Source organism: Nematolebias whitei, chromosome 3 (genome assembly GCF_014905685.2).
Source record: "Nematolebias whitei isolate Nwh7 chromosome 3, NemWhi1, whole genome shotgun sequence".
Lineage (NCBI taxonomy): Eukaryota > Metazoa > Chordata > Actinopteri > Cyprinodontiformes > Rivulidae > Nematolebias > Nematolebias whitei.
The window spans coordinates 11,320,696-11,348,335 of record NC_056500.1 but is presented as its reverse complement, the minus strand read 5'-3'; the positions used below and the strand labels follow the sequence as shown (position 1 = coordinate 11,348,335).

The following is a 27,640-nucleotide window of genomic DNA, read 5'->3' as shown; positions in this document are numbered from 1 at the left end:
GAGGAAACAACATTCTACTCCTGTGCTAATGTATCCACATGAAGCAAAAAATAAAATAAGAGAAACCACTTGGACAGTTTTTTTGTTTGTTTTTTGTTTTTATCAGCAGCGTAATGCAAAGCTTAAAATTACATTTACTAATCAGCCTTAAAAATAATAAGTGTTAAAAGTTAAAGGGCAGGAAAATATCAAAACATAAATGTGCGGTGACCGCAAAAAAAAAATATATATATATTATGGGCATAAAAAATGGAATTTTATTGGGAAACAGTAAATTAAATTGTAGTTAAGTGTCAAAAACAACACAGTGATCCCAGTTTTGAAGCTTTTAACCTGTGCAATGGGGAAAAAAAATCAAAACAAGACAGAAACTTTCAGTTTGTATTTTGAACTTCAGTGAATGGGCCTGTCATCGTGCAAATTTTACAACCAAGGAAACAGTCAATTTGAACCTTCAAGTTTTAAGTGCACATCTGTTCCATTGAATCCAAGATATGCTAACTTTTCAAACATGTTATAATACATGTATATGAACTGCAAGTTTACAACAGCTGTGACGTCCAGCACAAAACAAAAACGATCAGATTCAAGTTTAAATGGCCGTGTAGGGAGTAAGGCCACTCCAGTTTGGGATGTAAGATCCATCGAGGTTGGTTTAACAATTTCTTCAGTCAAAGTCAGAGCTCTGTTGTTGTCCAGCCTTTCATATACAACATGAATTACGGTGGTAAATGCAAAAAAACAGAAGTAACCTGAAGTGAGCAGGCACAGTCTTTTAAGAAGACCTCAAATAATCTGACAGTCCAGCATTTTTAAAGGTCAGTAGGGCACCACTTCAGTAGATCTTTGCAAGACTGCAAGAAATATTCAGCTACAGACCGTCACATGAAGTCACCGAATGAGTCTCTCGTGATAACCACTCTGCTGCCAGTCAGAGGCAGATGGCAGTTGGTGCGGCCTGAAATACAGATGGCCGAGCTGTGTCAGCTTATCTAACCAGCTGTCAGTCAAAAACAACGCGTGAGCGACTTGGACAGACCGTCTCGAGTGACCAGGCAAGCGCACAGTGGGCGAAGGCAACCGTTAGTCGCTCAGGCAACAGTCACAGAGCTCCTTGTAGATCCTCTTTCGAATGCGCGGCATGTCGTCCTGGCTGAACCGCAGAGGCTGCTTCACCGACAGACAACGGCAGTACTGACGAAAGAAAAAGACACGCAGCAATGTGAAATAACCCGCAACCTCTTTATTCAAACACGGGCACAGACACAAGCTACTTCTGTAGCTTCTTTGGAGGATGTAAAAAATAAACTACCGTAAATGCCGGTATATAGAACGCACCTGACTGTAAGTCGCGCATGCTAAATTTAAAAATACATATTTTCCACCGTACTTGTCGCACCACCCTATAAGTCGCATCAGTCCAAATATGTCTAATAAAGTGGAAAAATCCATAAATATGTCACTTCACCGTATACGTCGCATCTATTATGTGTCACCGCTGACAACCCGGAAATGTGGGCCAAACCCGGAAATGTGGGCCGGTGTTGTGCCAAAAATCGACGAGCTGCCAAATAGCGGCCATGGGAGCGTGCACGGGAGGACTTTAACAGGAATTTAATAAGAATAACACTTAAATACCATTGTTTGTTTGCTCGAAATTATAGTAAAGGTGTGTCTCAGTCTAACTTTTCCTTAATAAATGCACTGACGGTCAAACCAGCTGCATTTCAAAAGCCGATACACGGAAGTAAATTTGTGCACGTGACGAGTCACTGTACAAATTTAACAAGATAAACACCTAAACAATTATTTGCTTGCTCGAAATTATAGTAAAGGTGTGTCTCAGTCTAACATTTGCTTATTAAACGCACTTTGATGGTCAAATCAGCTGCATTTCAAAAATAGTTTTGCTGCTGATGTGCACGCAGACAGGGAGAGAAAAAGGAAGGAGGAACGCTACTCGTTTAATCGAAATTTAACAAGGAAAGCACCTAAACATTTATTTGTGTGCTCGAATTTATAGCAAAGTTGGGTGGGTGTTGGGCAGGCTATATGAGCACCCAGGTGTGTCAAAGGAAAATGTTATTCATCAGCAGGAAGCTTGGCAGCCTATCAAAATAAAATGTAAAAATAAAGTAAAATATTATAATTTAAAGGTTTTAAAGGACCTGTGTATAAGCTGCGGAGTCCAAAACATGAGAAAAAAAGTAGTGGCTTATACACCGGCAATTACGGTATACAGCCCAGAAGAGGTTAGAGGAATAGATTCAAGGATTTAAGGAGTTTCTCTGAGAAATGAAACCTAAAAAGTAAAAAGACCGGAAACAAAAACAGGAAATAATGTCTCACCTCGAGAACAAAAACTCCACAGTCGCTGTCATTTTTCTGCTGTGGGATACTCTGAGAAAACATCAAGTCACAGTTTAAAAGAAGGATAATTGGTAGTTTCTATAAGAGGCTTCAGGTCTGTTTTTATGTGTTCATTTGACTTTGTAGTATGAACAGATGTGATTACAGCGTAGTTTCCTTAAAAATAAGACCTGAAAGTAACATCGTCATTAATTCTCCTACATTGAATGAAGGTTCTGCTAAATCCGAGAAGAAAACACAGATGGCTAGCTGTAGCTGTACCAGGCAATGAACGCATGTTAGAGGACAATGTGAAGACAGAATGATAAATATAGACGGGGTCAGACTCACCTTGATGATGGTAATCTTCCAGCCTTTCTGGAAAGCTGTCTGCTTTTTCTCTCTGGCTTCTGACTGAAGATACTTCATAATGTTCTGATAGGGAGCACACAGACACAGAACAGTTTTGGTACAGGGTAAGAAAATTAGCTAAATTTGACAAGGATATTGTTTTAATTGGAATCAGTCCATAACCTTAGCAGGGCTGCAGCCCAAGGTAAAAGAATTATAAAGCCCTGCTTGACTTTAGGGCTGGTATCCAATCAACCAGTACAACAGACTGGCTGACTAATAGCTCATTTGGAGATTTGTTCATCTCAGTATTACTCACTACATGTGTAATAACCTGTCACACAACCTGTGTAGTTTATGTTATGTGCATTATATATCATGTACATTTAAGCTAGTATTACTACCTGTGAAATACTTAATTATACTAACTCATCCTACTTGCACCGTTACATTCTACCACGTTGTCTTCTACTCTATTTCTTTTTCACTTTTTGGTACTGTACTTTCTTTTGTACCATTATTGCATACTTTAGTATTTCTTCTTTGGTTTTGTTAGTTTTTTTTCTTAGCGAGTTGCATCGGTTCTTCTCATCCTGAACATTTCATTGCATTGTTGACCTTGTGTTAACCTGCGTATAACAAATAAACAACATAACGCATAACATTTTAGCAAAAATTTCATTGCGACTCTTAGAAATAAGCGCATATTTGCATGTAATTATATTGTATAGACAATGGTTGTTGTCTTTTTCTGGTACTGAAACAAATTTGATGCTTGCAGCTAAATTTGAACTGAAGTTTTATGATTTTTTTATTTATTTACATACACACCAGACATAAAAAAACAACCCCGGGAAGAATTGTGTTGTTTTGTGAGACTTGTGCTGAAACGTCCACATGTGAATAAAGCACAATGCATCAACAAACAACTAATTTAGAATGAGCATAAAATATAATTCAGAACTTATCCAAAGCTGATCAACTGAATATTGTTTCACTTATGTATAGTTTCTTAACAAAACATAATTACCACATGATATAGGTGTTAAAACAGTCAGCAGAAAAGCTGTACATCATAAAACACTTCACTCTCTGAGGAAGTTTAAAGTCTCAAACTGTGAACAACACAAAACCATCAGCATGTGCAGAGCTACTCACATCGGTTGTGTGTCTGAAAACGATGCCTTGGCTGTCATAGTAGCTGATGGTTTTGGTTGCCATGGTGACCGTGACAAGAGACCAGTGGATTTCTAAGTGGATGGGAATTAACAACAACCATTTGGAGAACAAGTCAACCTGAAATAAATGCAAATTATCATACACTCATTAGATACAGAGTAAAATTAATTATTGCAGGTGTCCAGCGCAAACTATCAAAAATGCATAAACAATGATTACTTTACTAATTTACTTTATGGAAAACTATGGAACAACAGGTAGAGCAGCATTTGACCCAAAACAATACTTTGAGATTTGTTTTTTCTGCAAAGTCAACTCGGTTTGTTTGAAATTATTCAGTTTCACTGTAAGCAAACTCTATTCAGACTCTGCTGAGCAACAGGAACAACCAGACCAAATGTGAATCTGATTTCCTGAAGCAAACCTTTTCCTGGGTCATATGAGGCTCAACCATCAGTGCTTCAGAATAAACATGGCTCTTACCTTTTTAGTCCATCTCTTCACACCATCATAACCTTTGGCGACCAACTGCTTGTAGAAAAAACTGTTGAAAAAATGAACCTAGAAGACACAATTAAAACTTGTTACACATCAAAAAGTCTTGTAGAAGAAGTGACGCTAATTTAACATTACGCTGTACATATTTGAAATAAATCAAGTACATTTTGAAACTCGCTCGGACTTACCTTGTGCTCTGTTGCCTCCATAATGATTTCCCCATACATGTTAATAATCTGAAGTTTCAGAAGTAAAATGGCAATAAGCAAAGATATCATTCAAAGTCTGTACTGTTTTTACTCTGATTTATGCAATATATTCAGGTACAAGTACAACAAGCGCCATCCTTGTTTGCAGAGCAGACAATAATTTAAAAAAAAATACTGTATTTTCTGCCATACACGTGGCACCGCCCTATAAGTCGCATCAGTCCAAATATGTCTACTAAAGTGAAAAAATCCATAAATATGTCGCTTCGCCGTATACGTCACATCTATTATGCGTCATGGCTGACACGTCACGTTTGTTACGAGTCACCGCTGACAACCCAGAAATGTGGGCCGGTGTTGTGCCAAATATTGATTGGCTGCCAAATGGCGACTACGGGAGCGTGCACGGGAGGACTTTAACAAGAATTTTATAAGATTAACACTTAAAAACAATTATTTGTTTGCTCAAAATTATAATAAAGGCGCGTCTCAGTCTAACTTGTCCTTAATAAAAGCACTTTGACGGTCAAATCAGCTGCATTTCAAAAGCCGATACACGGAAGTATGCGCGTGCACGGGAGGACTTGCTGTGCATTTCTTTGAAATTTAACAAGAAAATCAGCTAAAACAATTATTTGTTTGCTCAACATTATAGCAAAGGTGTGTCACAGTTGAACTTTTACTTAATAAATGCACTTCAATGGTCAAATTAGCTGCATTATTCCGGGGCAGTGCAGCGAAATGAAGCTGATTTGACGGTTGCTCCAGGCGAGCTGGACGAAGGAGGCAGGCTATGGCAAGCCAACTGTGTCGTTAATAGCCACGTTTACCTATTACATGACATAACGGCATGCTACACTACTCGAGTGCCATCTAGCAGCTGAAAATGGTAGTGTTCAATATTTTCAGTCAGAATGAATGACAACGGTCATATCTCAGCCAAAAATTTGTTTATAAATATGAAAAAAATCCATAAATATGTCGCTTCGACGTATAAGTTGCAGGGTATTCAAATTATGCACAAAAAAAAAAAAAACTGTGACTTATAGGGCAAAAAACACAGTACATCTGCATAGCTGTAAACCAGTCTTGCCTTCTCTTCACCTGATCATTGAGCCAGTTCTGATCCTCCAGCGTGCTGAGGTCCTCCAGACTCAGTGTGTGTTTATTATTTGTGACCATGAAGCCCACAACAGGAGCAGACGCCAACGCCGCTATGTACCGAGTCATTTCTCCTTTAACGTCCAGTCCACTACAACAGATAAAACAGACACGCACAAAGAAAGTTTATGTGTAATAAAATAATTTGTTTCTTTACCTTCACAGTTATTTACAGGACTATGGGAAGGTCACCAGACTATCACTGCGCCAACACTAAAACAAACAAGACAAACAACCAAACACTCACATTTAACATCAATTTAGCTTTTGCAAATATTTTATAACCTGTGCCAATACAGCACAGCCAAGTTATTCTTGTTATAGGTACAAAAAATGTGTGGAAAAGTAAAAAAAATACTCAGGATTTGTACACAAAGTTCAAACTGGATGAAATAAATCCTAAGTGCTTGTTTGCTGACCTGCTGTTGATGTCAGGGTTTCCGTTCTTTTTCAGATGTTCCAGGACGTCAGACTCACTGAGAGGAGTGAAGCTGCCATATTTTAAATAGGAGCTCTCTAAAAAGTCTAGAAGAAAGGAAGTGTTTAAATTATCAGTAAATCAGAGTTTTAGTTTTAAACAAAATGTTTCATTAAAACAGTATCCGTATTTGTTTTGTGCTTATAATGTTAATACAGTTTATGAGGGTTTTGCTGTGACAATGCAGCTCTGTAAATGAAATTGGAATACGTTTAATCAAGAAGATGGATAGGATGGGTGGGTAATGCCCTTAATATTTCTAACAGCACTGAACGTATTATCTGGTGGTAGTTTAAATTTTGTAAGTGATGCACTAAAACGTTGCATATCCACAGGTCCACCCACAGCGAGGAAAACAGAACCTGTCATGAAGCAGATGGACTCCAAATCAATCCCATATGACAAAATATATATACAACATGGGAAGAAATACCATCTGCAATAACAAAATATATTACCCAAAGAAACGTATAATAGGAGAGTTCATATGAATTTTTGGCTATCATAATCAAGTATTTGCACTCAGAGCAATAAGCAGCCTATATATTCATTTATTTTTGTTTCACGCACTTTTGTTACTACCTGACATCCCTGACTGTCCTATCCAGACGTATTTTAGACGTTGTTACCTAAAGAACCAGGTTTGTCATTAAGTAGAAGAAACTTCAACGGAGTTTTAGGAACAAATGTAACTAGAAAAATGTTGTTAAAGTTAAAAGTTCAAGCTAAAAGCTGCTGAACACAAGCTAAAAACAAAAACGCAGGAGAACCGTAGCTAGAAGCTAAAAGCAGCAAAATGGTAGCTAAAAGTTAAAAAGAAAAGAAACAGTTGATACATAATAACAAAGATTAAAGAAATAACAAAAATAATACAAAATGTGCACAAGTAGTTTACAAAAAACAGACGTAAGAAATGATAAACGCGAGAACAAGTGGTGTGAACGCTGAGCATGCACACAAGGTGAAATGAAGGTTACATGAGATTAAAGAAAATGTCTACGGTTGCTGCAGCAGAAGATGAAAAACAAAAGTTTCAGCTTGGTTTACAGGCTTAAAGTAACAAAAGACTGGATTCTTTTCAGCAAACCCCGAGCTCCGAGGTTTCAGATTTCGTTGTCGCTGTGCAAAAGTATTTTTAGACGCACTGTGTTAAAACGGACTATCTCAAGTTGGAAAAATCTTTTATAATAACAAATTTATAAATGGCAATTAGTCAAACCAATTAAAAATAGTTGAATGAAACATGAAACTCACCAGAAATAACCCTAACCCTGATTAGTGCGCTACACCATGAAAATGAAAGTCAATGACAAAACAAAAAACATTAACTGTACTTTTAAATGTACTTTGTTTTGCGCTATTACGTGTTTAGTGTATTTCTTAGTTTGTATCTTTATTTACTGTTTTCCTTTACAATTTATATTATTGGATGTAACTGGGATGCTGTGTACACAATTTCATTCCACCTCATGTACCACATGTGATGAGAATGAGAATAAAGAACAGTGAACTTGAAATGACTGGTTCGTTTCCTACTACTGACCTCATTCTAATAAGAAAAAAAAACTTTTAGGGATAAAAATTTGAAGTTTTAAAAAAAAAGGACAGTGGTATGTTTCAAAGCATTCTGAGAACAGTACTGAATGTTAGTCCTTGAAAATATTTGTGAATGTGCGTTCATATTCCTGTCATACCTTAAAACAGTGTGTTTTAATACATATCTTACCATGGACAGTGTCAATAAGCTGCTCCAGGCGTTCCTTACTCTGTAGATCCGTATCCATATCTCCTTCTTCAGCCTGATTTTTATTTAACATTTCTCCTGTCTCATCTTTTGCCCAGGTTCCAGTCTGACAGTATAGTTTGTGGTCACTTAATGCCCAAAGGTACTCGGTGCTGCTCACAGTTATTGGGTCAGGAGGAGGAACCGTGGCTGTGTTACATGTGTTATCCTTCACAGGTAAATATGTAGGGTCACAGTCTGTTGGTGACATGTTTCCATTGGGCAGCATTAATGATAAAGACACTTGGTCTGCTTGGTCAGAGTCATGGTCCACCTGCATTTTATAGTCAAGGTCTTCGATGCAGGATACTGCAGGTTCACACACAATTATGCTGTGGTCCTCCATTTCCCCGTCCATGTCCAATAAGTTTACCATGTTTCCATTTCCAAACTGAGATATAACAGGGTCAGTGTCATTTTGGTCCATCTGTGAATCTTGTTTTTGCATTAACACAGACTGAGCTAAGGCACCTGTTCTTGAACTCATCCCATGACCTTTACCTCGGCTTTTTATTGGAATATGACCTTCAATTTTTGACACAGTCATGGCTTTCCCTTGTCCTTGACCTCTAACTGCTACTGTTCCCCTGTATTCCTGTCCTAACAGTTTTGAGTCTACATCCTTTTCATCACCACGTACTTTCTCTAACACACCAGCGAACCCTGAAGCTGGCATCAACACATCCTCCTCTATCTGCACAACCCTTTTCTTTGGAGCAGTACAGTTTTGTATTGGTCCATCTTTTGGGGTGGCTTGGACAGTTGTATGAACAGGCGTTTGTGACGGTGTGTTAGACAGTTGCAGAGGCATTTGCAACTTCTCCTGTGCATCATCTCCATCTTCTGTTTCCTGTACTTTCTTCTTGTTCAAATTAAAGTTCTTGAGGACTGTCAACTGTCCAACTTTTCTTTTAGGGGTGTCACCAAAGTCTTTGCCAGCTCCTCTTCCTCTCCCTCTTCCCCTCCCTACTGGCGTCCCCTTCCCTCTGCTCGAGGTTGCAGCATTGTGTCCTAAACTGTTGGGGCCACAACAGTCACAAGCCTTAGGAGTCCTTTTCCTGCCTGATGTACGACCATTGAACAGGCTCTGAGCAAGAGCTGTTGTCTGTGGAGATGGCCCGATGGACGTTGGGCTCGACTTTGTGCTTGATGCTTTTATTGTGGTTACAACAGGAGATTTTACATCAGCAGGAGTCAGAGTAGTAACCAGCGTGGAATCTGAGCTGGAAGTCAACTCTGCTTGGTGAGGTGAAGCAGATGGTGCCGTTTTCAACAGGGAAGAAGAGCTGCTGTGAACCATGACGTCCGCCTTTGGCTCTCTAACCCCATCCCCAGTGGCCCCTCTCCACACCGTCTTCTCCTTCCTCTCAGTTAGCTGGTTTACAATAACTGGGGTTGTTCTTCCTTAATCTTTATCCTGCCCCTTTAGGTATTCTCCTGTAAGATTAATGCTGTTGTGTAGATAAATAGTTGTTCTACAGCCTTTCCCACGAAAGTAATCATCGATGAAAGCAGACCAGAACACTGCAAGATCTTCAGTGTAACTATGGCACCATGGTCTCCTTAATACATAAAGTAGGAAAAGGAGGGGAAAGGAAAAAGGAGAAAAATAATGGTTTACAGTTAAAACATGTATAACATTTATCATTCACACATGGAAATGGCAAAAAAAACGTGAACAAAGCAAATACAGATCAATGCATTTTTATTGGTTTAAACTTGTTTTGTTTTTTTTAGCTAAATGCCTGTAGTGCTGATTGATTGAAGGTTGAATGGTAAAATTTCATTCATTGCAAAGAAAAATAAATTTAAAAAACGCACTCTCTCACAAACACAAATTGATTTTATTCCAGGAAGAGCTGTTATATACCAAACTATTTTTTTTTAAATTAAGGTTAAAATTATAATAATTATATTTGAGACTTAGCTCAACTACAAGTCTCACAAATCAGTCTTAATATTCAGCCTGAAAGACCCTCTTTATCCAGGAATGTAAAATGAATGAGTTCTGCAGAATAGCATTGTAAAATTAAAAACACAAATTTATATACGCAATAAAATATCATGCGTCGCAGATAAATCGCTGTCGAGGCGTCTTTTTACCTGCAGATATATATTAAAGCTACTGTTCTGCTTTTTGTTTTTAGCTTTTGTTATGCTGCTTTTAGCTTTCACAAGCAAGAAACTGTATCATTTTCAAGTTAACTGTTACAGTTGAGTTATAATTAACAATAAATGGACTCGTAAATTTATTAAACGCGTCTAATATGTCAATCAGTAAAGTTACAAATAAGTTTTTCCCATTTCTCTGGGGCTAGCTGGCTGAGCTAATAGCTGCAGCAACAACACAAAGCAGCGATTTCCTCCATTTTCAAAGCGAAGTAGAAGCGACTACGGATAAAGCCGCTGCAAGTCAGGGTTTGGGGATATTCGAAGTTTAAACTAGCTAAAGCTGCTTTAAAAAGTCAAAGTAAAGGTCGTTATACACCACCTTGTTTATAAAGCATCAAACTGAGGTCCGTCTGGCCACGATTAAAAGAAAACAATTCAAACCCGTCGTCGCGCATTGATTGCGTCACGAGGTCGGGTCTCAGCCGCTGGTGTTCCGAAAAAACCCACCATCATTGGATAAACTGAACCGCTCGCTACTTTTAAAGGTCACGATTATTTCATTATGATATCTATTTATACAGGGATGAATGATTCTTAATGAAAACTACAAGAAAATAATATTTATGGTCAGAAACTGCGGTACAGTGCCAAGAAAAAACACTATTTTTAGGAGACATCCTGATGCATGCTCAATAATCCATGTAGAAAAATCTAAAAAAGTTAAATCTGGTCCTCTGGACATTCAAAAAAATAAATAAATAAATAAATAAATTGTTTGACTTTCAGCTTCTTTTATCAAGAACACGTGGTAACTATTCATAATGGGGCGCTTTACCCACCAAGCAATTCTTTATTTCTTTTTTCTTTCTATATTTCTTTCTGTTTACTGTTGATACGACAAATAAACTGGCATTCATTTTAATTATTTGCAATAATTACAATAAATAATGCCTAAAATAATGCAAAACACACTGTGTCTAAATGAATTTAATTACAAAAAAGTACAATAAAAATAAATAAAGTTGAATGTCAAAAAGTACATGAATTAATTAGAAAGTTACACATGGTGGAAAGTTACACAGCAGAAAATGTATAATTACAGACGACGTCAGCAGCTTTCAGCCTTTTAAAAGAAATCATATAACGCCAAAATGCATCATATTCATCATATTTATGCATGACAGAGTAAAAAAAGTGAGATAAATATTAAAACATTGAGTTTACATTGAAACTTTTGAACATCAAGGATAAAGAAGAGGATAATTAGTTGTGAAAAATCTGTCCATTATTATACAAGAATTAATTTTGCATAAAGTCAGTGCTTTATCGTTCTCTACTGTGATAAAACAACAGAAATGTTTTTTTACAAGTGTGTTTGGCTCAAATAATGTAAGGTGGTCAGACTTTATTAATAGCAAATAAACAGCAAAAGGACTAATGCTTTCATACACATCTCTTACAACAATACTGCATTTTCTGCAAGGAAGCAACAAGAAAACATTTGAAAATTGCTATTCTAATAAGGAGTATGCTTTCTTTTACTAAAAAGACTAATTATAGCTACTCAGTGCTTCAAAAAATTGGCACCATGTACAGATAAAGTTCATTTATTCATTTGTATGCATTTTTTTAATTTTACAAGAAAAAGCTAAAGAATAAGGTTTGTCCAGGCTCACATAGCTCAAGAGAGATTTGAAATCTGACATTAGAAAAGGAGACGAAAGCAAAAAAATATATATTGTAAGAGAAAATCTGCTCATACAAAGAGTTTATTTTACATTTTATACATATTTTAAACACTTAAAATCCTGCTGTACAGTGAAGGTTGCAGAAAAGTGGATGCTGGTCAAATTTTAAAAAGGCCTGAGTTGCAGCAAACAGTTTCAATTTTGTGGTTGTAGCCTTAAAATAAATGAGATGAATAAATGTACCAAGCTTTAATATTCTCTAAAAACATAAGAAAATAATAGTATTTATTAATATTGCCATGTTATTAAATGACTGCATTTAAAAATAGCTGGAGAAGACTGTGGTCTGCTACCTATCAAAGAGTGCTGTTGATCGCTGGTGTGTGGATGATTTTGGAGACCGCTGCTCCGTCCCTGCCGCCTGCAGTCAGCACCCGGAGCTGCAGCCAGTAGGTGCTGCCACTGTGGAGACCCCCAACCGTGACCGACCGCTCAGACTGCAGGGTTAAAAACACACAAGGTAAATGCACAAACTGCAGCAGCAAAATAAAAAGATTCCTATAAATTTTGATTACTGCCATGGCACCTCAGTGTATAACTAAAAGAAGCCCTCTTGTTCTGTATTTTGATCATTTCTACATTTGTTTGTGGCTTTAGATGCTCGAAAATGACAGAACTATTGGAAAGTGTGTCTCAGTTGCTCATTTTGTAGAAGCTGAACAGAGTTGGTTTAAAATGTATTTTGAGCAGAAGGACAAAGACTCAGCATAAGCAGATTTGTGCATCAGTTCATTCATTTAGCTCAGTTTTGTGGAACATCCATCCATTATCTTTACCCACTTCTTCCTTTTTGGGTCGCAGGGGTCACTGGTGCTGTTAGGGAATCTTTGCTCAATATGGATATTTTTTTTAACTACTATGGCTGAAAATGTTATCTCTGCCCATGAATCATATGTTTGGGTTAGTGGAAGGCTGAATGAGGAGTTGGGGGAGGTGGCTGCGCGCAGCTGTCTCTCCAAGGTCGCCTCTGAGTTTGTGAGCTCAGCTAAACTGATCGGTGCATAAAAACAAACTTTGCACACTGGGATTTGAACCAGGGACCTGCTTGCTGAGAGGCAGCAGCTCTGCTAAATCGGCCACTGTGCTACCATTTTGTGGAACAAATAAATAAACTAATATACAAGGCTTGGACTATACCCATATCCAGGCCTTTTCTTACCGGACCGATTGTCTGCGTCTGGGAGACACGTGTGTCTTCTAGTCTTTCCGTTGCTGCACTGAGCTCAGATTGCAGCGTCCAGGTGAACTGGAAACCCTCAACAGCAGCTGAGTCGAGTGCATGATGGGAAATTCTCCAGCGAATTGTTGTGAGCAAGGTGCCATTGACTTGTTGAAAAGCTGCAGTCAGTCGCTCTGGTCGTAGCACCACCTTCCTTACAGACAGGGGGTGCTCTGATACAACGAGACAAAACATTACATTAAAACAAAACTGACCATGTTCATAAAACCATTACACATACTTGAGTTAATATATCAACAAGCATATGTTTTTTATTAATATTTAAATAAAAGGTGAGTAAGCAGTTGTTGCATTTCCCTTGATGACATCACTCTTAGTAGAAAAGGAATTTCACAAATAAATATAATCTAAAATTACACATATCCCATGTGTCACTCTGCCCATCCCTGGAGTCATCAAATTTAAGAGTATTACAAGATTTTATTTTTTGGCAGAGCAAAAATATGGAACAAAAAGAAATAATGAAAATATATTAGCAGTTTGTAAACAAATGTTAGAGCTGTCTGTATAAGTTCCCTGACTTTTGTAATAACATATAAATATTAATAATGTCCTGTCACTTTGTAAAAAAAAAAGTTGTCCAAACAACAAACTTCTTAACTTCATTTGACTGAAGTATTTTTTTGTTTCTTTGTTTAAACATAGCTTTGTGCAGATAAAAATCATGATTCTTCAACACTGATTAGACTAAATCCCTGTTTGTTTTGTTGACGATAAACCTGCTGACTCTCTTTCTACGGATTTTAATCTTCCAACCACAAGTCGTTCAATATCACAAATCCCTCCAATTTCCATCGGTTTTGCTCTAGAGCTTCTTTTTTTTTTTTTTTTTAATTAATATCACACTGTCACTAATGTTTCATATCAATGCAGCCAGTTTCTCACGACTTGCAGCTTCGGTTTAATGACTGGATTCTGTTTCGACTCGTGTGAAACATAAACAGCTTCAAGAAAAGAAAAGAGCCTCTTTGGACTTAAAGCGTAAGAATTCACCTGTTTGATTTATCATTAACAAACAAATCAGCACTGGCTTTCAAAAAAGAATCAATCGTGTTCTTTATCAAATCATTACAGAAAGTATTTTTTAATGTTTTAAATAAGAGATAATTCTTTTTTTTAAGGGACAGTTGGCAAACCGAAAGCACCTTCTGTACATCTGTGATCAGTTACCTGTATTTTCACTGTTGCAAGGCAAAACCTTGACTCCTCTGACCCTGATTGAGGCACAAGTTGGGGTTGTAACCCAGGCAACAGCCTCGGCCCTTGGCTCAACCTTTGTTGCCACTGCGACTCTGTACTTGCAGGCAAACTGGAGGCCTTTAATGGTGTGATGGGTGCCCTGTAGAAAAAGGAAAATGAGACAAGCTACATCTAAAAATGCTAAAAACAGACATTAATTGTTGCTAAACGGACAAGTAATCCCTGTTAAAACGGACCCTTTCCAAGCTTCTTCAAAAATGCACATTACCTCTAGTCATTGTCTCAGCACCTGTCTAGAATAAGCACTTGTCAGCTCCATGTTAAAATAAACACGGCGCTCTTTGGCAGCTCTGAAGCTGGCAGCTTGAAATGGCAACAAATGCTGTAACTGTTTCAAAAAGTCTGAAATCATGTTCTGTAAACTTTGCAAATTACAAACAGCAGTTTTATATGACACATCTTGGACAAAAGGTAACCGCTGCCGAAAAGTGAGTCCATTTTGTTAGATTTTTTTTAATCGCTCAACGAACTTTTTGCAAGCACCTTTATCGAAAAGCTCTTGTTGGCTAGAGCTCCATTTTTTCCATACAATTTATATTTAGCTGACTTTTCGGCCTTTTTTGTCCTAACTTTGACAAAAAGTGTTTTACCATAAGGACATCACAAACTCCATTGCAACACTGCTGAATTAATCCGATTACCGTATTTTTTGGACTATAAGGCACACTTAAGATCCTTTATTTTTCTCAAAAATTGACAGTGAGCTTTGTGTATTAATTTTGATTGTGGTTACTGACCTCAAACCGATTTTATGTGGTACACGGCACTCAAAAATCTGTCAAAATGAACTTGTTTCGCTTAATGCACTTTATAATCCGATGCGCCTTATGTATGAAAACAGTGATTTTATTTATTAACCTTTATTTAACCAGGCAAATCCCATTGAGATCAGATCTCTTTTGCAGGGGAGGCCTGGGCCTGAAGGCAGTCTAGCATGCATGTTTTTATCTGTATTTTTTGACTATATTACGCCTTATAGTCTGAAAAATATGGTAAAAGTTGGTATGGCAAAGTTTTTGCTGAGCATGGAAAAATAGTATTCATTCATTCAACCTTTATTTATAAAGGGTTAATCCCATATCCCATCCCAATATGGGATTTTCTTTATTAAAAAAAAAGGGTCAAAACATACTGCAATGGCACATAAAGTTAAAAATTGCTGAGAAATTTCTTCATAAAAATAAGATTCTATAAAACAAATGCATGTGCAGATACAAAGGTATTTTACCCAGAGCTCTGACAATTATGGCAAACGTGACAATAGACAGAGACTCAGAGATGACTGCAGACAGAGAAACATGCATCAGAGTTGCAATGAAATTTGATCTCTGATCCACAGACACACACGTCTCTGTACAATATAACATAGACAAGGAAGGCATACCTCCACCACCGCTGTTGTTCTCTTTGAGCTCGTAACATTTGTGCTGCAGGTATGAGGACGCCACTGCAAAACATACGGACCTCTGTGTTTCTGTCTGGCTGCAAAAAGAAAAACAGAAGAAGAATCTAACAAGAAAGCCTGTTATAGTGTATAAAGATGAATAATAGGCTTTAAGGCAAGATATTTAAAATAGCAAGTTTAATCTAATGCTACATTTATAATACAAAATTATACATTGAGAAGTAAAATATTCCCATTTCAGATCCAGCTATCTTTGCCTCTGCTGTGAGCATGCTTAATTTTGCAGACAAGCAATATTATTGCAGTTTAAACATGTCTAGTGTTCAAAAAGCTCACCGTGGTATGGCCACTTCCAGAACACCTTCACCTGCAGCTGGTTGTCGTGGTAATGAGGGGCTGCGACCTCCAGCCGCAGGGTCTCAGAGGTGACGGGATTCAGGGGAGATTCAGGGTGAGTCGGAGAGGAGGAGGCAGCAAGGTCAGGGTAGGGAAGAGATGACAAGGAGGAGGGGAGCTCATTGGAGAATTCCTCGTCTTTGGTGTTGAAGTCTGAAAAAACAAGGGTTTTAAGGATTATAGTACATACGCACACAGAAAAACTTAGTTAAAAACACCAAAGTCCATGCTCAATAATCCAGGTATAAAATCCAACAGTGTTCAGTCAGGTCATCTGGACGGTTTCTTTTTTGTGCTGAGACATTTCACCCTCCATCCAAAGGCTTTTTCAGTCTGAGGAAACGCCAAACAAAACTGATTCTCCAGCAACAGCTTACTCCAAAGTGGGAAAAAACAATTAAGTTGGTGCTAAACTGGCCACTAGGCACGCCCTCTCCTCCGGTGCCTGCCCTCTCCCTCGTCGACAGTCATGTCAAACTGGTTCAAAACACCAAAGTTCATGCTCAATAATTCAGGTATAAAATCCAACAATGTTCAATCAGGTCATCTGGATGGTTTCTTTTTTTTGTGCTGAGATGTTTCGTCCTCCATTTGAAGGATGAGGGAGAGGGCAGGCACAGGAAGAGAGGGCGCACCCCAGAGGCCATCTTAACACCAACATAACAGTTTTTTTTTAGACTTTGGAGTAAGCTGTTGGTGGAGAATCAGTTTTGTTTGGTGTTTCCTCAGACTGATGAAGCCCTTCGGATGGAGGGCGAAACGTCTCAGCACAAAAAAAGAAACCGTCCAGATGACCTGACTGAACACTGTTGGATTTTATACCTGGATTATTGAGCATGGACTTTGGTGTTTTTAACTAAGTATTTAAAACATTGATCTTGGATTCTCATTGGCGTTGTCCTTGGCCATTCCCCAACACCCCTCGAAAATGTTTACGGATCTCACTGGCTGATTATTCCATCCTTATCAGAACTCCTACAGTGCCTCTGGGAGCGTCCTTGGACACTCTCACCGCCCTTGTCATCTCCCCCCACCCTCTGTGGAATATCTACGTCACTATGTGCTTGTATGTGCGGGGTGTTTTTGTTTCATTATCAGGGTCTTTCTTCTCAGCCAAGAAGAAAGAGTTTGATATGAATATTTTTTGCCTCCAAATCCTACAAGTGTTCACTTTCATTACTTTTGTCAGTTTAAACAGAGTTCACTTGTAAAAAAAAAAAAGTATTTGAGGCTCAATGTGATTTATCTGTCTAAATAAATGTTGAATGAATGAAAAATCTTATGCAGTATGCCTGATGTCACTGATCAAATGTAAGAAAATTGTTATCTACATTGAACTCTTCATTTTTCTGCAAACCTTTGTCTGCCTAAAAGATAAAAAAATATATTGGCAAACCTGAATGAATCTGAATTAGTGGCCACAAAGTTTTATCAACAGATATGTTTTCATCAGATATAATGTTTGAGAAATATCATGAACTAGTTTAAGTACATCTGTTTGCAAGCCTTCCTAGTTTTTTTGTAAATCCAGAAACTCTGATTGGCTTTAAATGGTCTAACTGACCCCTGTTAACACTGGCTGACAGGCTGATGCATGGACTCTGTCAAATATTAATACTCCTGAATTATAAATGCTCATGTGCTCTATATGAAATTGTTGGTTTGTGGTTTGGTAATTAAGCTGCAGCTGGCTATAATCCTCCGTTGGGCTGACCATAGGTCACCTATAAATACCTCTGCTGCTTGGACAATCATTAACTGAGGTTCTCTGCGCTGTACTCCATGTCTCTGTGTTTTAACATTGCAGCTGGAAAAATATGCTGACAGTCAGCAAAATGCAAAAAGGAATAGAAAAAATGTGTCAAACTAAAGACGTTATAGAGTTAATTTGATCATTAACAGCACTGTTAACAATTGTTGGAACCAAATATGAATAGAACTGACTGATGTCATGTGTAGAGCAGGTTTTGTATTAGCTTTTTGGGGGAAGAGAGTTTGTTGATTGGGAGAGTCATCATCATCATCATCCCTAAAGCTGTTTTTACACATGAACACACAGGATGTTCAGGATAACATGTGGACAATTTAGTCCAAACTTTTTCCACAGTTGCTGTCTGCACATGGCTTAAGGGAAGAAGGAGATGTTCTGTTGGAGATATGTCACTACAGCTGGAAACACGAGGGAGCTTCCATCTGAGCACACAAGAGAGAGGACACGATGCGGAAAGTGCAGCATGGTAATCTCTGCCTTTTAAACCGATTGAGAGTAGCAGATGAGTCTTTGTGTTAACATTATTACCACATGTAACTGAATATTTTCACAATATTGAGGGGGGGAAAGGATCTCAGTGGGCTGCAGCAGATCTCAATTTTCACGTGAAAAGCTTGTACTCTTTCAGTTTGAATTGTGAACATGTTCAAAAAATGTTTGCAGCAAACTTTCTCTGAAAATAGTCACAATTTTGTCACAGCTGTCTCCAGTTCATCGCATAAGTGCTGGAGCTTTATTTTGACGTGCACGAAAATGTTCTTCTTATAAGAAACATAACATGGTCTAAACACCAAGTCGTAATTATTTAAATTCATGGAAAAATTGTCCCAAATCTTCCTATCTTTGTTTAAAACTATAGTCCAGTATATTAAATTGTAAATGTGGAGGCTGCTGAGGTGGGTACACTGTGAGCAGAGGTAGGCAACAAAATAATGTGCCTGGACTGGCATACAGTTGTTATGCACACACAAAAAATAATTAATTTTAAAAAGTGTGTCTGCTCAAAATGCAGCCACACCATTTGCTATTTGCATATATTCAGAATTCAGTGAAGTTGTAGTTGACAAATAACCTATGTTCTGGTAACTTTCATACAGTTTGGAGTCATAAACGAGTACAACCTTAAACATGTCTCATATGCTTGTTTCACTACAAAACAAAGGTAAATGAACAAAAGCAAACAATATGAATACATCTCTAAATATTTGATAAGTTAGTATAACATTAAGTAGTTAAACATGATTTTTTTTTTTTTTTTTTCAAACAAATATCATTTGGGATATTGTGAGTGGGAAATGATACTGGGAACCGTTTTTCTTCTTGTGCAAAGTTAGAAGCAGAGGGTTTCAAAATTTAGCTTAAGCAGAGCATCTACCAAAATGGTGTATTTTTGTTGTTTTGTTTTTCTGACAAATAATAGCCAAACTGTTGTGTTGCCCTAAATGTTTAATTATATTCTATTGTCAAAAATGTCTGCATTTATTTGCAGAGCTGCATAGTGGTAAGAGCTGGGCTTCAAGTGGAACTATAAAAGGAAAGTCTCCTGAGTTAGTTCTTCTTACCTGCCACTGGCATCACTGAAAAAGGACAGGTTATGCTTTGAAAAGTTTATTTTTCTTCTCCTCTGGTGCATTATTTAATTGTTTTGTGAATGTAAAACATCTGCTAAGTTAAGGAGGAACAGTGTGAATGTCATGCATTCTGTTCAGATTTTGTTATTCCATTCTTACTGTTTTGGCTATGATGAACTTCATATGAAACTAAAAACAGAGTATGCATTTTTAAATGGTAAATGGACTGTACGTATATATACTTATATAGCACTTTTCTATCTGATCAAGATACTCAAAGCGCTTTACACTACAATCTGTGTCCTCTTTTACTCATTCATACAGCACTCTACTAGATCTCTAACAAATCATTCTAAAGAGACTAATCAGTGCTTTATCACATCCATACACCAATGGGACACACATCAGAGGAAATGAGGGGTTCAGTGTCTTGCCCAGGGACACTTGTGCATGTGACTGCTGGTGGATTCGAACACCCAACTCTTGCATTGGAGGACGACTGCTCTAACCACTCAGCCACAGCCGCCCCGTTTTCAAAAACAGGTATTGAATCAAATAATGTTAGATTTTCCAGGAGGCAGGCCTTAAAGGAACAGGAACAGCTGAGGAGCTTCTGACAAGTAATAAAAAGGACTTGTGCTACAGAACAAGTTCTTTACTGCTCCAAATTGTAAACTCCATCCAGACATCCATCCATTATCTTCATCTGGTTCTTCCTTTTCAGGTCATGGGGGGCCACTGGTGCTATTCAGCAGTCACTGTGCAATAGGCAGGGGACACCCTGGACATGTCTCAAGTTCATCACAGGGACTCAAAGAGACAAACGAGTCAAACAACAATTCACTCTCTCACTCACACCTAGAGACAATCTAGAGTTACCAATCAGCCTAACATGCATGTTTTTGGTCTGTGGGAGGAAATCGAGAGTACCTTGAGAAAACCTATAAACGCACGGTGAGAACATGCAAACTCCGCCCAGAAAGGTCCCTGACCGGGATTTGAACCGGCAATCTTCTCGCTGAGAGGCAACAGCTCTACCAACTGATTCACTGTGCCCCCCTCAAGTTATAAACTTGTAAGTAAAAATAATAAAGAATAATAATATTAATGTTATTATACACATTTTAATATTTGCCTCAGACTTGCAAAAATACACAGTATTTTGTTATGTGTCAAAGATAATTACTTAAAATAAAAAAACAAGTTTAACAGAAAGTATGGAAAAAAGAAGCAATGCACTCATCAGACTCTTTGCAATACATTTAAGTGTTTGCACTCATACAGATAATATATATGTATAGATTCCTGAAAAATAAAGCACATGAACCTACTTTTTAAAGAACAGCAATAAATAACCTACATTCATGAACTTTAAATGAGGTTAAATTGTTTGTTGATCTCCCAAATTTTCCACAATCTCAATAATAGGTCATTAGCCTATTTCCTCTTTAAATGAGTCCTCGTGACTCATTGAGTCTAACCTGTATAAATAAAGGTTGAATGAATAAAAAATTAGCCCAGCTTTATAAGAAAGGTGTTTTTGTTTACCTGTACGAGAGACAGTTGTGAAAGCAAGCTGCCCTCTGTGACTCTTCAGTCTTTTTTGACCCCAGTAGGCCACCGTCTGGACAGACAGGAGGTAGGAAGTGGCAGGAAGCAGGCCCTGCAGCCACAGCTCACTCTGAGCCTATAACACAATAATAAACACAGTTTAATTTTATTATTTTTGTAGAAACACATTGTTTACTGTAGTTTTGTAATAATTTTCCTCCTTTTTTTTATTAATGGTGCTTGCACCACATGGAGCTGGACTGGACTCTCAATTAAACCATTAATGACACAAAAAATAACTCATGCTTGTTTTCAAAACTGATATCACCAAGAATTATTTTTAAAATATAGCGTTTTTGTTCAAACTTTCTGGCTCCCCCAATAAAGAAACCGAACTGCCACCATCACCATCCTCGCTGTCAATCAAATTTGTTACATCATCATGCTGAGTGTATGTCATCATTTGTGACCAATACTCGAGGCCTGTTCTGCATTAGTCTGCTGGTTGACTGGCAGCTCATTAACAGGCCCTCGGTCAATCAGCTCTATCTCTGTGGACCTCAGCTAGCCACAACAAAGATGCTTGAAGGATAAATGTGTGTGTAAGTGTGTGTTTGGATAAGAGAGGCAAAAGCAAGTTAAAAGCTGTTTTCTCAATGCGCTTCAGACAAAGCAGGGTTGTAGTTTTCATTACCCACAAAAAAAGACAATTGTGTGGTCTGTACAATTATATAAGTGTATTGTAACAGAAAGCAACTAAAGCTTGGGTTTTTGTTTTGGTGCATAATGTCAGTGGACATTAAACATTAAAAAATTACATTTAAAAGCACTTGTTTTTCCTCCATATTTCATAATTTCTGCTAAATTCCCTCTTTGCCATCACATTTACTGTAATGTGACAGATGTCCATCCCACAAAAATGTGCAACTTAAATATACTGTATATGTATATACTGTACACACTTCACATTTAAGAAATACTGAGCTAAAGTGAAGCAAAAACCTTATTTATGCTTTCCATGATATGAGAGACATTTGAAACTGTAAAACTAAGTCGTTCTGCCTCTTCATACCGTTTGTGATGCTGTTGTTTGTGTTTCTACATGCAGCTGCAAGAAGGAAACACCAGTTAGGGGGCCTGATTTAAATTCCAGACCTCCCAGCCATGCAGAACAGAGGACCAGACTACAGATAAATGGCTCCACCAGGCATGGTCTGGGCTCTCCATCACTCCTTAGGATAGCTGGGTCCATATGAGCGTGTCTGCATGTAACCTCAGTAAATTGAAAAATGTTTTTATCTTGAAGTAAATAATAATCCTTAGAGAGCTGAAACCTTCCTTTATTGTGTTTCATTATCCATTTATTTATGCCAATTAGTGAGCAAAATCAAAGGTTTGTGCAGAGCATCGGTGATTTTCTTCAAAGTTTTCCGTGTTGCTTATAATGATTATGAGTATTTTGATGTTGGACTTAGCAGCTTTGCAATTGTTTTTCATCAGACCTATAATCAGGGTAACAAAAGCCTCCCATTTTAAGAGCAATTGTTGCGCAAATAACCATTCTTAAACTAAAGTAAAAACAAAAAAGACTAGCTGAGTTGGGCAACAGTGACACCACGAATTGTTTTGCAACATGCATCTTAATACCTCATCACTCTCCTGGTCTCATGCTTCTCATAGCAGAGAAAATTGTACTGGCAGCTTCAGTACTGCATGAACATCGGAAAAACAGTTATACAGTATACCACTTCCCTTAGACTGGTCCAGTTTTTAAGCCAAGCTAACAGCTACACTCAACACAAATGCCCTCATGCAGCACTGAGTGGCATGTTGTCAGTGCATTTCCAGATGCTTTGAGTTAAATTTGTTATTCAAATGCAGGAAAGCTACTTCTCTCAGTTGTCAGTCTATATGGCTATGCTGTCAGAAGTTATTACTGTGCCACGGTGTCAGACGTGCATAATGTCACAGCACTTAAACAGCTACGTTCTACAAGGTTCATGCTGAATTCATCTTAGGAATATTTTTGTATTTTAAACTCAGCAAAGTGCAAATGCAAAACATCTGCAGAAGACTTCAGTAAGTGTGTAGTACACAGCATTTTCCAAGTGAATATGCAGTTTTTTTTTAGTAGTAGTACTGTTGCTGTTTTGTTGTTGTTGTTGCTAAAATTAGAAACATTGTATCTAAAAATGATGCAGAAAAACTGCATTTGTCACATCTAGACTGGACTATTGCAATGGTTTGTTGTCTGGGTGTCTAAAAACTTCTTTAAAAAGTCTTCAGTTGATCCAAAATGCTGCAGAGTCTTAACTGGAGTTAGTAGGAGAGATCATATCTCTCCAGTTTTAGCTTCTCTCCATTGGCTCCCTGTCAAATCCAGAATACTTCTAACCTACAAAGCTCTCAACAACCTAGCTCCATCTTATATTACAGACCTTGTTGTTCCATATTCTCCGAACAGAGCACTTTGCTCTCAGACTGCAGGCTTACTCGTGGTTCAAAGAGTTTCCAAGAGCAGAACAGGAGGAAGTTATTTCAGTTATCAGGCTCCTCTCTTGTGGAACCAACTTCCAGTTTCTGTCCGTGAGGCTGACACATTGTCCAGTTTAAAGACTGGGCTTAACACTTTCCTTTTTGATAAATCCTATAATTAGGGTTAGCTTGTTATGCTGCCTTAAGTTTAGAATACTGTAGAAGACAAATTGATCATTTTTTAATTACCTTTGACCTCATTTCCTTAAATGAATTGTTAAACTTGAATAGTTTTCATTTGATACTATTTCTATCTTAACGTGATTCTTGACCTGCCATTGTGTATCTGTTCCTCTCAAACCCAGCCGGTAGAAGCAGATGGCCGATTGTTCTGAGCCTGGTTCTGCTAAAAGTTTCTTCCTCATGAGGGAGTTTTTCCTTTCCACTGTCGCCTTCATGCTTGCGTAAGATGAGAGTTTGTGATGGAGTTAAATTCAAAGCAGTCTGCTCCTCAGATAAATAATGTTAAATTATTATTTTTATATATGAATGTTTCTGTTCAGTGTCCTGAGACGACTTCTGTTGTGACTTGGCGCTTTATAAATAAACTGAATTGAATTGTTGTTAATAATAATAATAATATTAATAATAATGCATTCCATTTATAAAGCATGTTGCATTTGTAAACCTGAAAATGCTTCATTTCAAGAGTCATAACAATAAACAATGTTATTAACTTGCTTTTTATGTATATGAATGTTTCTGTTCAGTGCCCTGAGAAGACTTCTGTTGAGACTTGGCGCTAAATAAATAAACTGAATTGAATTGAATCAAATTCATAAAAAAACTACATAAAGAATAACAATAAACACCTCTAAAATCCGTTATTTATATATCTATATTTAAAATGTGAAAACCACCATTTGACGCTGTAAGTTTCATTTGAATCACCTTTAGTGGTATGTACAGCCTGCACATGTTTGTCCTCCTGCCGTGTCTCATTTTTTGCTCATTATTTAAATCCACATCCTGCCTCGTGATGTCAGAAAAGCTCCTCTGCGTCTCCATCCAAGTCTCATTTGTGAGATTTTTTATGGGCCTCACTGGGTTAAGCAGGACATTGTTTAAGTTGAAGGATTATATCATGTCTAATTTTTAAAATTGATGTAAGAGAGTGGTAAATGTAAGATCCATATGTAGCTGAGTGTGTGTGTGTGTTGTTGCTTCCTGTTCATTCTTATGAATCCACAGTCCCATTTAGAACAGCTGGCGAACTATACTTGCAAAATGAAAATGAAGTGTAATGCAGAGGATAAATGTGTGATTATTTTGAAACTGACACCACCAGTACATCTCAAAAAGTTGGAATGGGACCAAATTTACCACTGTAAATCATAATGAAGAGGCTGTTACAGACAAATAATAAAAACAACCTTTCTTACGGTTATATTAAGGTCATAGAATAAGACAGCTGTTCTACAACTAAACCACAAATACACTTATAGCTGTGATGTGGGTTTGCAGCACTTAAACTCATGGAGTGTGTGATATATTTATCATCCAGATAACAGGATTTAAAACCAAACATTTACTCATTTTAGGAGTTATTCTGTAAAAAAAAAGTTTTTTTTAAAAAGCTTAAAATAACAAACATGAATTAATAGCTGATTAAGCTCTAGTTTCACTTTAAAGATATTCCTATAAACAATTGCAGACATTGTGCCCATTTAAAATGTCTACATTTCAAACGTCTGTTCTTTTGCCTTATAAAGTCATGAAAAATGATTCTTGTTTCATTTTGTTTTGACTTTTACCTTTTTGAATATTGGGCTGTGGCTCCAAATATGCAGTTGAACTCACAGAATAAAATCATATTAAATTAGTAGTTTTAGTTTACATCAAATGGCAGAATCTCTTCTGACTTGAGCGCAGCATTTTCCTGTAAGTCGCTAACGTCACAACAAGCAAGATGGGTCTTTGTGCACGTGTGTGTGAATGGGTTTACATAGTAAAACTCCTCAGGTGCAGCAACACATCTTGTAAATTTAAAGCGTGTGTGTTGTACTTTCAGACCACTTAAGATTTGGTGGTTCTTACACTTACTGAACACCTGATAGTTTTACAAAATGGATCAAAACACTTGGATCTGTCATGTTGACTCATAAAATTATGAAGGAAGATGAAAATGAGCTCGACTTTCGGTCAATCAAACATGAACTTGCACCTGTAGCTAGAAGTGTTCCCTAAAATGGAACTCCTACGTTTCTTTTCCATTTTAGTGTGTAGGATTATGCTAAATGTGCCAGGCAAATGTTTTGGGAATGATGGAGATGTGTGTGAGTAAATCAAGACCACTTTAACAATAATGACGTAGGACCTTGAAGAGGAATGTGCTTTTTTATTGTCTTCAAAGTCACTCGGCGTTATGTCTTTATCAGGATTCTAAGCAACTAACTAACTAAATAAATGACTAACTAACTTGCCAATAACTAATATATTGCTTTGTGTCAGTGCAAAATTATATTTAACCTAAAAAAATGAATGTTAAACAAAAAAGCCCCTTTAAATTTAAGTACATTCAATAACTTCAACAGAACCATAATTAGCAATAATTTTGGTGAAATTCAGCCCACTTTTCTCCACAGTGTTTTCATTATGATATACATGTTTTTATGCTCAGCCCTCTTAAGGTTCTGTAACAACATTTTAGACAGGTTAATACTAGATGAGTGGGCATTAAGAGTGTTTTGCTTGAAATGTCCATCTGTGTATCCAGGCAATACATGAAAATATGTAAATCCTACCAGCTTCTCAGGTCAGAGGTGAAGAATGAGCATGACAGCAATAACTTCAGAGTATTAACTTCAGGATTAAAATCAATCTGACAGCAACAATTAAAAACTGTATAATTTTTGCAGTAATAAGTAGGTAGACGGTGTTCTTACCCCTCGAGTCAGCATGCTGTTGGTCTCTTTTTTACTCTGTTCGTGTGCAGGTTTCATGTGCACTGCATGTGTTTGAAATCTGTGTTTAAAAGTTGTTCCTGTATGTTGAGACATCCAGGTGATTCTATAGTTGTGAACAGGTAAGTCTCCCTCTCTGGGGGGATCCCAGTGTAATAAGACTGCCACTGTGGGCCCACTTCCAAGTGACCTGGAGAGAAAACGCTGCAAGTCAAACATCATCAACAAATAAACGTACCGTATTTTTCAGACTATAAGGCGCACTTAAAATCCTTTAATTGTCTCAAAAATCAACAGTGAGCCTTATAAACCATCCATCCATCCATTATCTTTTACCGTTTATCTTTTGGGTTACGGGGGTCGTCGATGCCCATGTCCAGCAATCTACGTGCGAGGGGCAGGGTACACCCTGGACAGGTCGCAAGTCCATCGCAGGGCCCCTTATAAACCGGTGCGGCTTATGTATTAATTCTGGTTGTGCTTACTGATCTCGAACAGATTTTATGTGGTACACAGCGCTCAAAAATCTGTCAAAATGTTTTAGTTTCACTTAATGCGCCTTTTAATCCAAAAAATACGGTAAACAAAGTCATAATAATAATATTGAAGCAGACAGTGCAGGGTTTCCCCCAACAGTCATTCAGATGTAGATGTGGCAGATTCTTTGTTTGTGAGCTGCTTTCAGTCGTGGCGTCACAATCTTCCTTTTACTCTAAGTACAGTAGAGGCATCTAATTTACATCATGATGGGAGCCAGCTATTAGATCATCACTTCTGTTATTAGGACATCCAAGACATGACCTGACCTTTATGTGACCTCAGAAAAAGAAAAACACTGCAGTATATACACAAAGTTTGTTTTCTCAGTCATCCAGGTATATAACAACAAAAAGGTTGAATCATGTCATCTGGACTTCGTTTTTTTGTTAAAAAAGAAACGTTTCGCCCCTCATCCAAAGGGCTTCGTCAGTCTGAGGCCTAGCCATCTGGTATTACCCAGAAGCCACCCTGACTCTTGTGTTTCAAGCCTGCCTCAGATACCCCTGAAGTCTGGCCTTTTCACTAATGGTTTCAAAAACACAAAGTTTGTTTTCTCAGTCATCCAGGTATATAACAACAAAAAGGTTGAATCATGTCATC

General features: G+C 37.6%; 2 protein-coding genes across 2 annotated transcripts in view; both read right to left on the bottom strand.

Moving 5' to 3' along the window:
• Positions 1–1,083: 1,083 nt before the first annotated feature.
• Positions 1,084–9,308, bottom strand: LOC119430442. The gene is made up of 9 exons (XM_037697848.1): positions 7,952–9,308; positions 6,167–6,272; positions 5,691–5,838; positions 4,566–4,613; positions 4,363–4,440; positions 3,859–3,996; positions 2,701–2,784; positions 2,350–2,400; positions 1,084–1,194 (listed from the first exon to the last, which is right to left on the bottom strand). The coding sequence occupies exons 1-9, from the start codon at positions 9,306–9,308 to the stop codon at positions 1,084–1,086; spliced, it is 2,121 nt and encodes a 706-aa protein (XP_037553776.1).
• A 2,856-nt stretch (positions 9,309–12,164) lies between these two features.
• anos1b (anosmin 1b) overlaps positions 12,165–27,640 on the bottom strand; it is a 52,036-nt gene continuing 36,560 nt past the window's right edge. Inside the window, exons 8-14 of the mRNA XM_037674521.1 lie at positions 26,483–26,690; positions 21,060–21,198; positions 16,110–16,307; positions 15,753–15,850; positions 14,279–14,447; positions 13,028–13,260; positions 12,165–12,305 (exon numbers count right to left, since the gene is read on the bottom strand). Of these exons, the coding sequence (XP_037530449.1) occupies positions 12,165–12,305; positions 13,028–13,260; positions 14,279–14,447; positions 15,753–15,850; positions 16,110–16,307; positions 21,060–21,198; positions 26,483–26,690 (1,186 nt within the window). The remainder of the gene's footprint in view (positions 12,306–13,027; positions 13,261–14,278; positions 14,448–15,752; positions 15,851–16,109; positions 16,308–21,059; positions 21,199–26,482; positions 26,691–27,640) is intronic.

Excerpts from the sequence above, each read along its gene's own strand:
- LOC119430442 (XM_037697848.1), bottom strand. The coding sequence starts at position 9,308 with ATGGTTCACAGCAGCTCTTCTTCCCTGTTGAAAACGGCACCATCTGCT. Across the intron at positions 3,997-4,362 it reads TGAAGAGATGGACTAAAAAG|GTTGACTTGTTCTCCAAATG; the intron begins GTAAGAGCCATG and ends CATTTATTTCAG. Across the intron at positions 2,401-2,700 it reads GGAAGATTACCATCATCAAG|AGTATCCCACAGCAGAAAAA; the intron begins GTGAGTCTGACC and ends ATGTTTTCTCAG.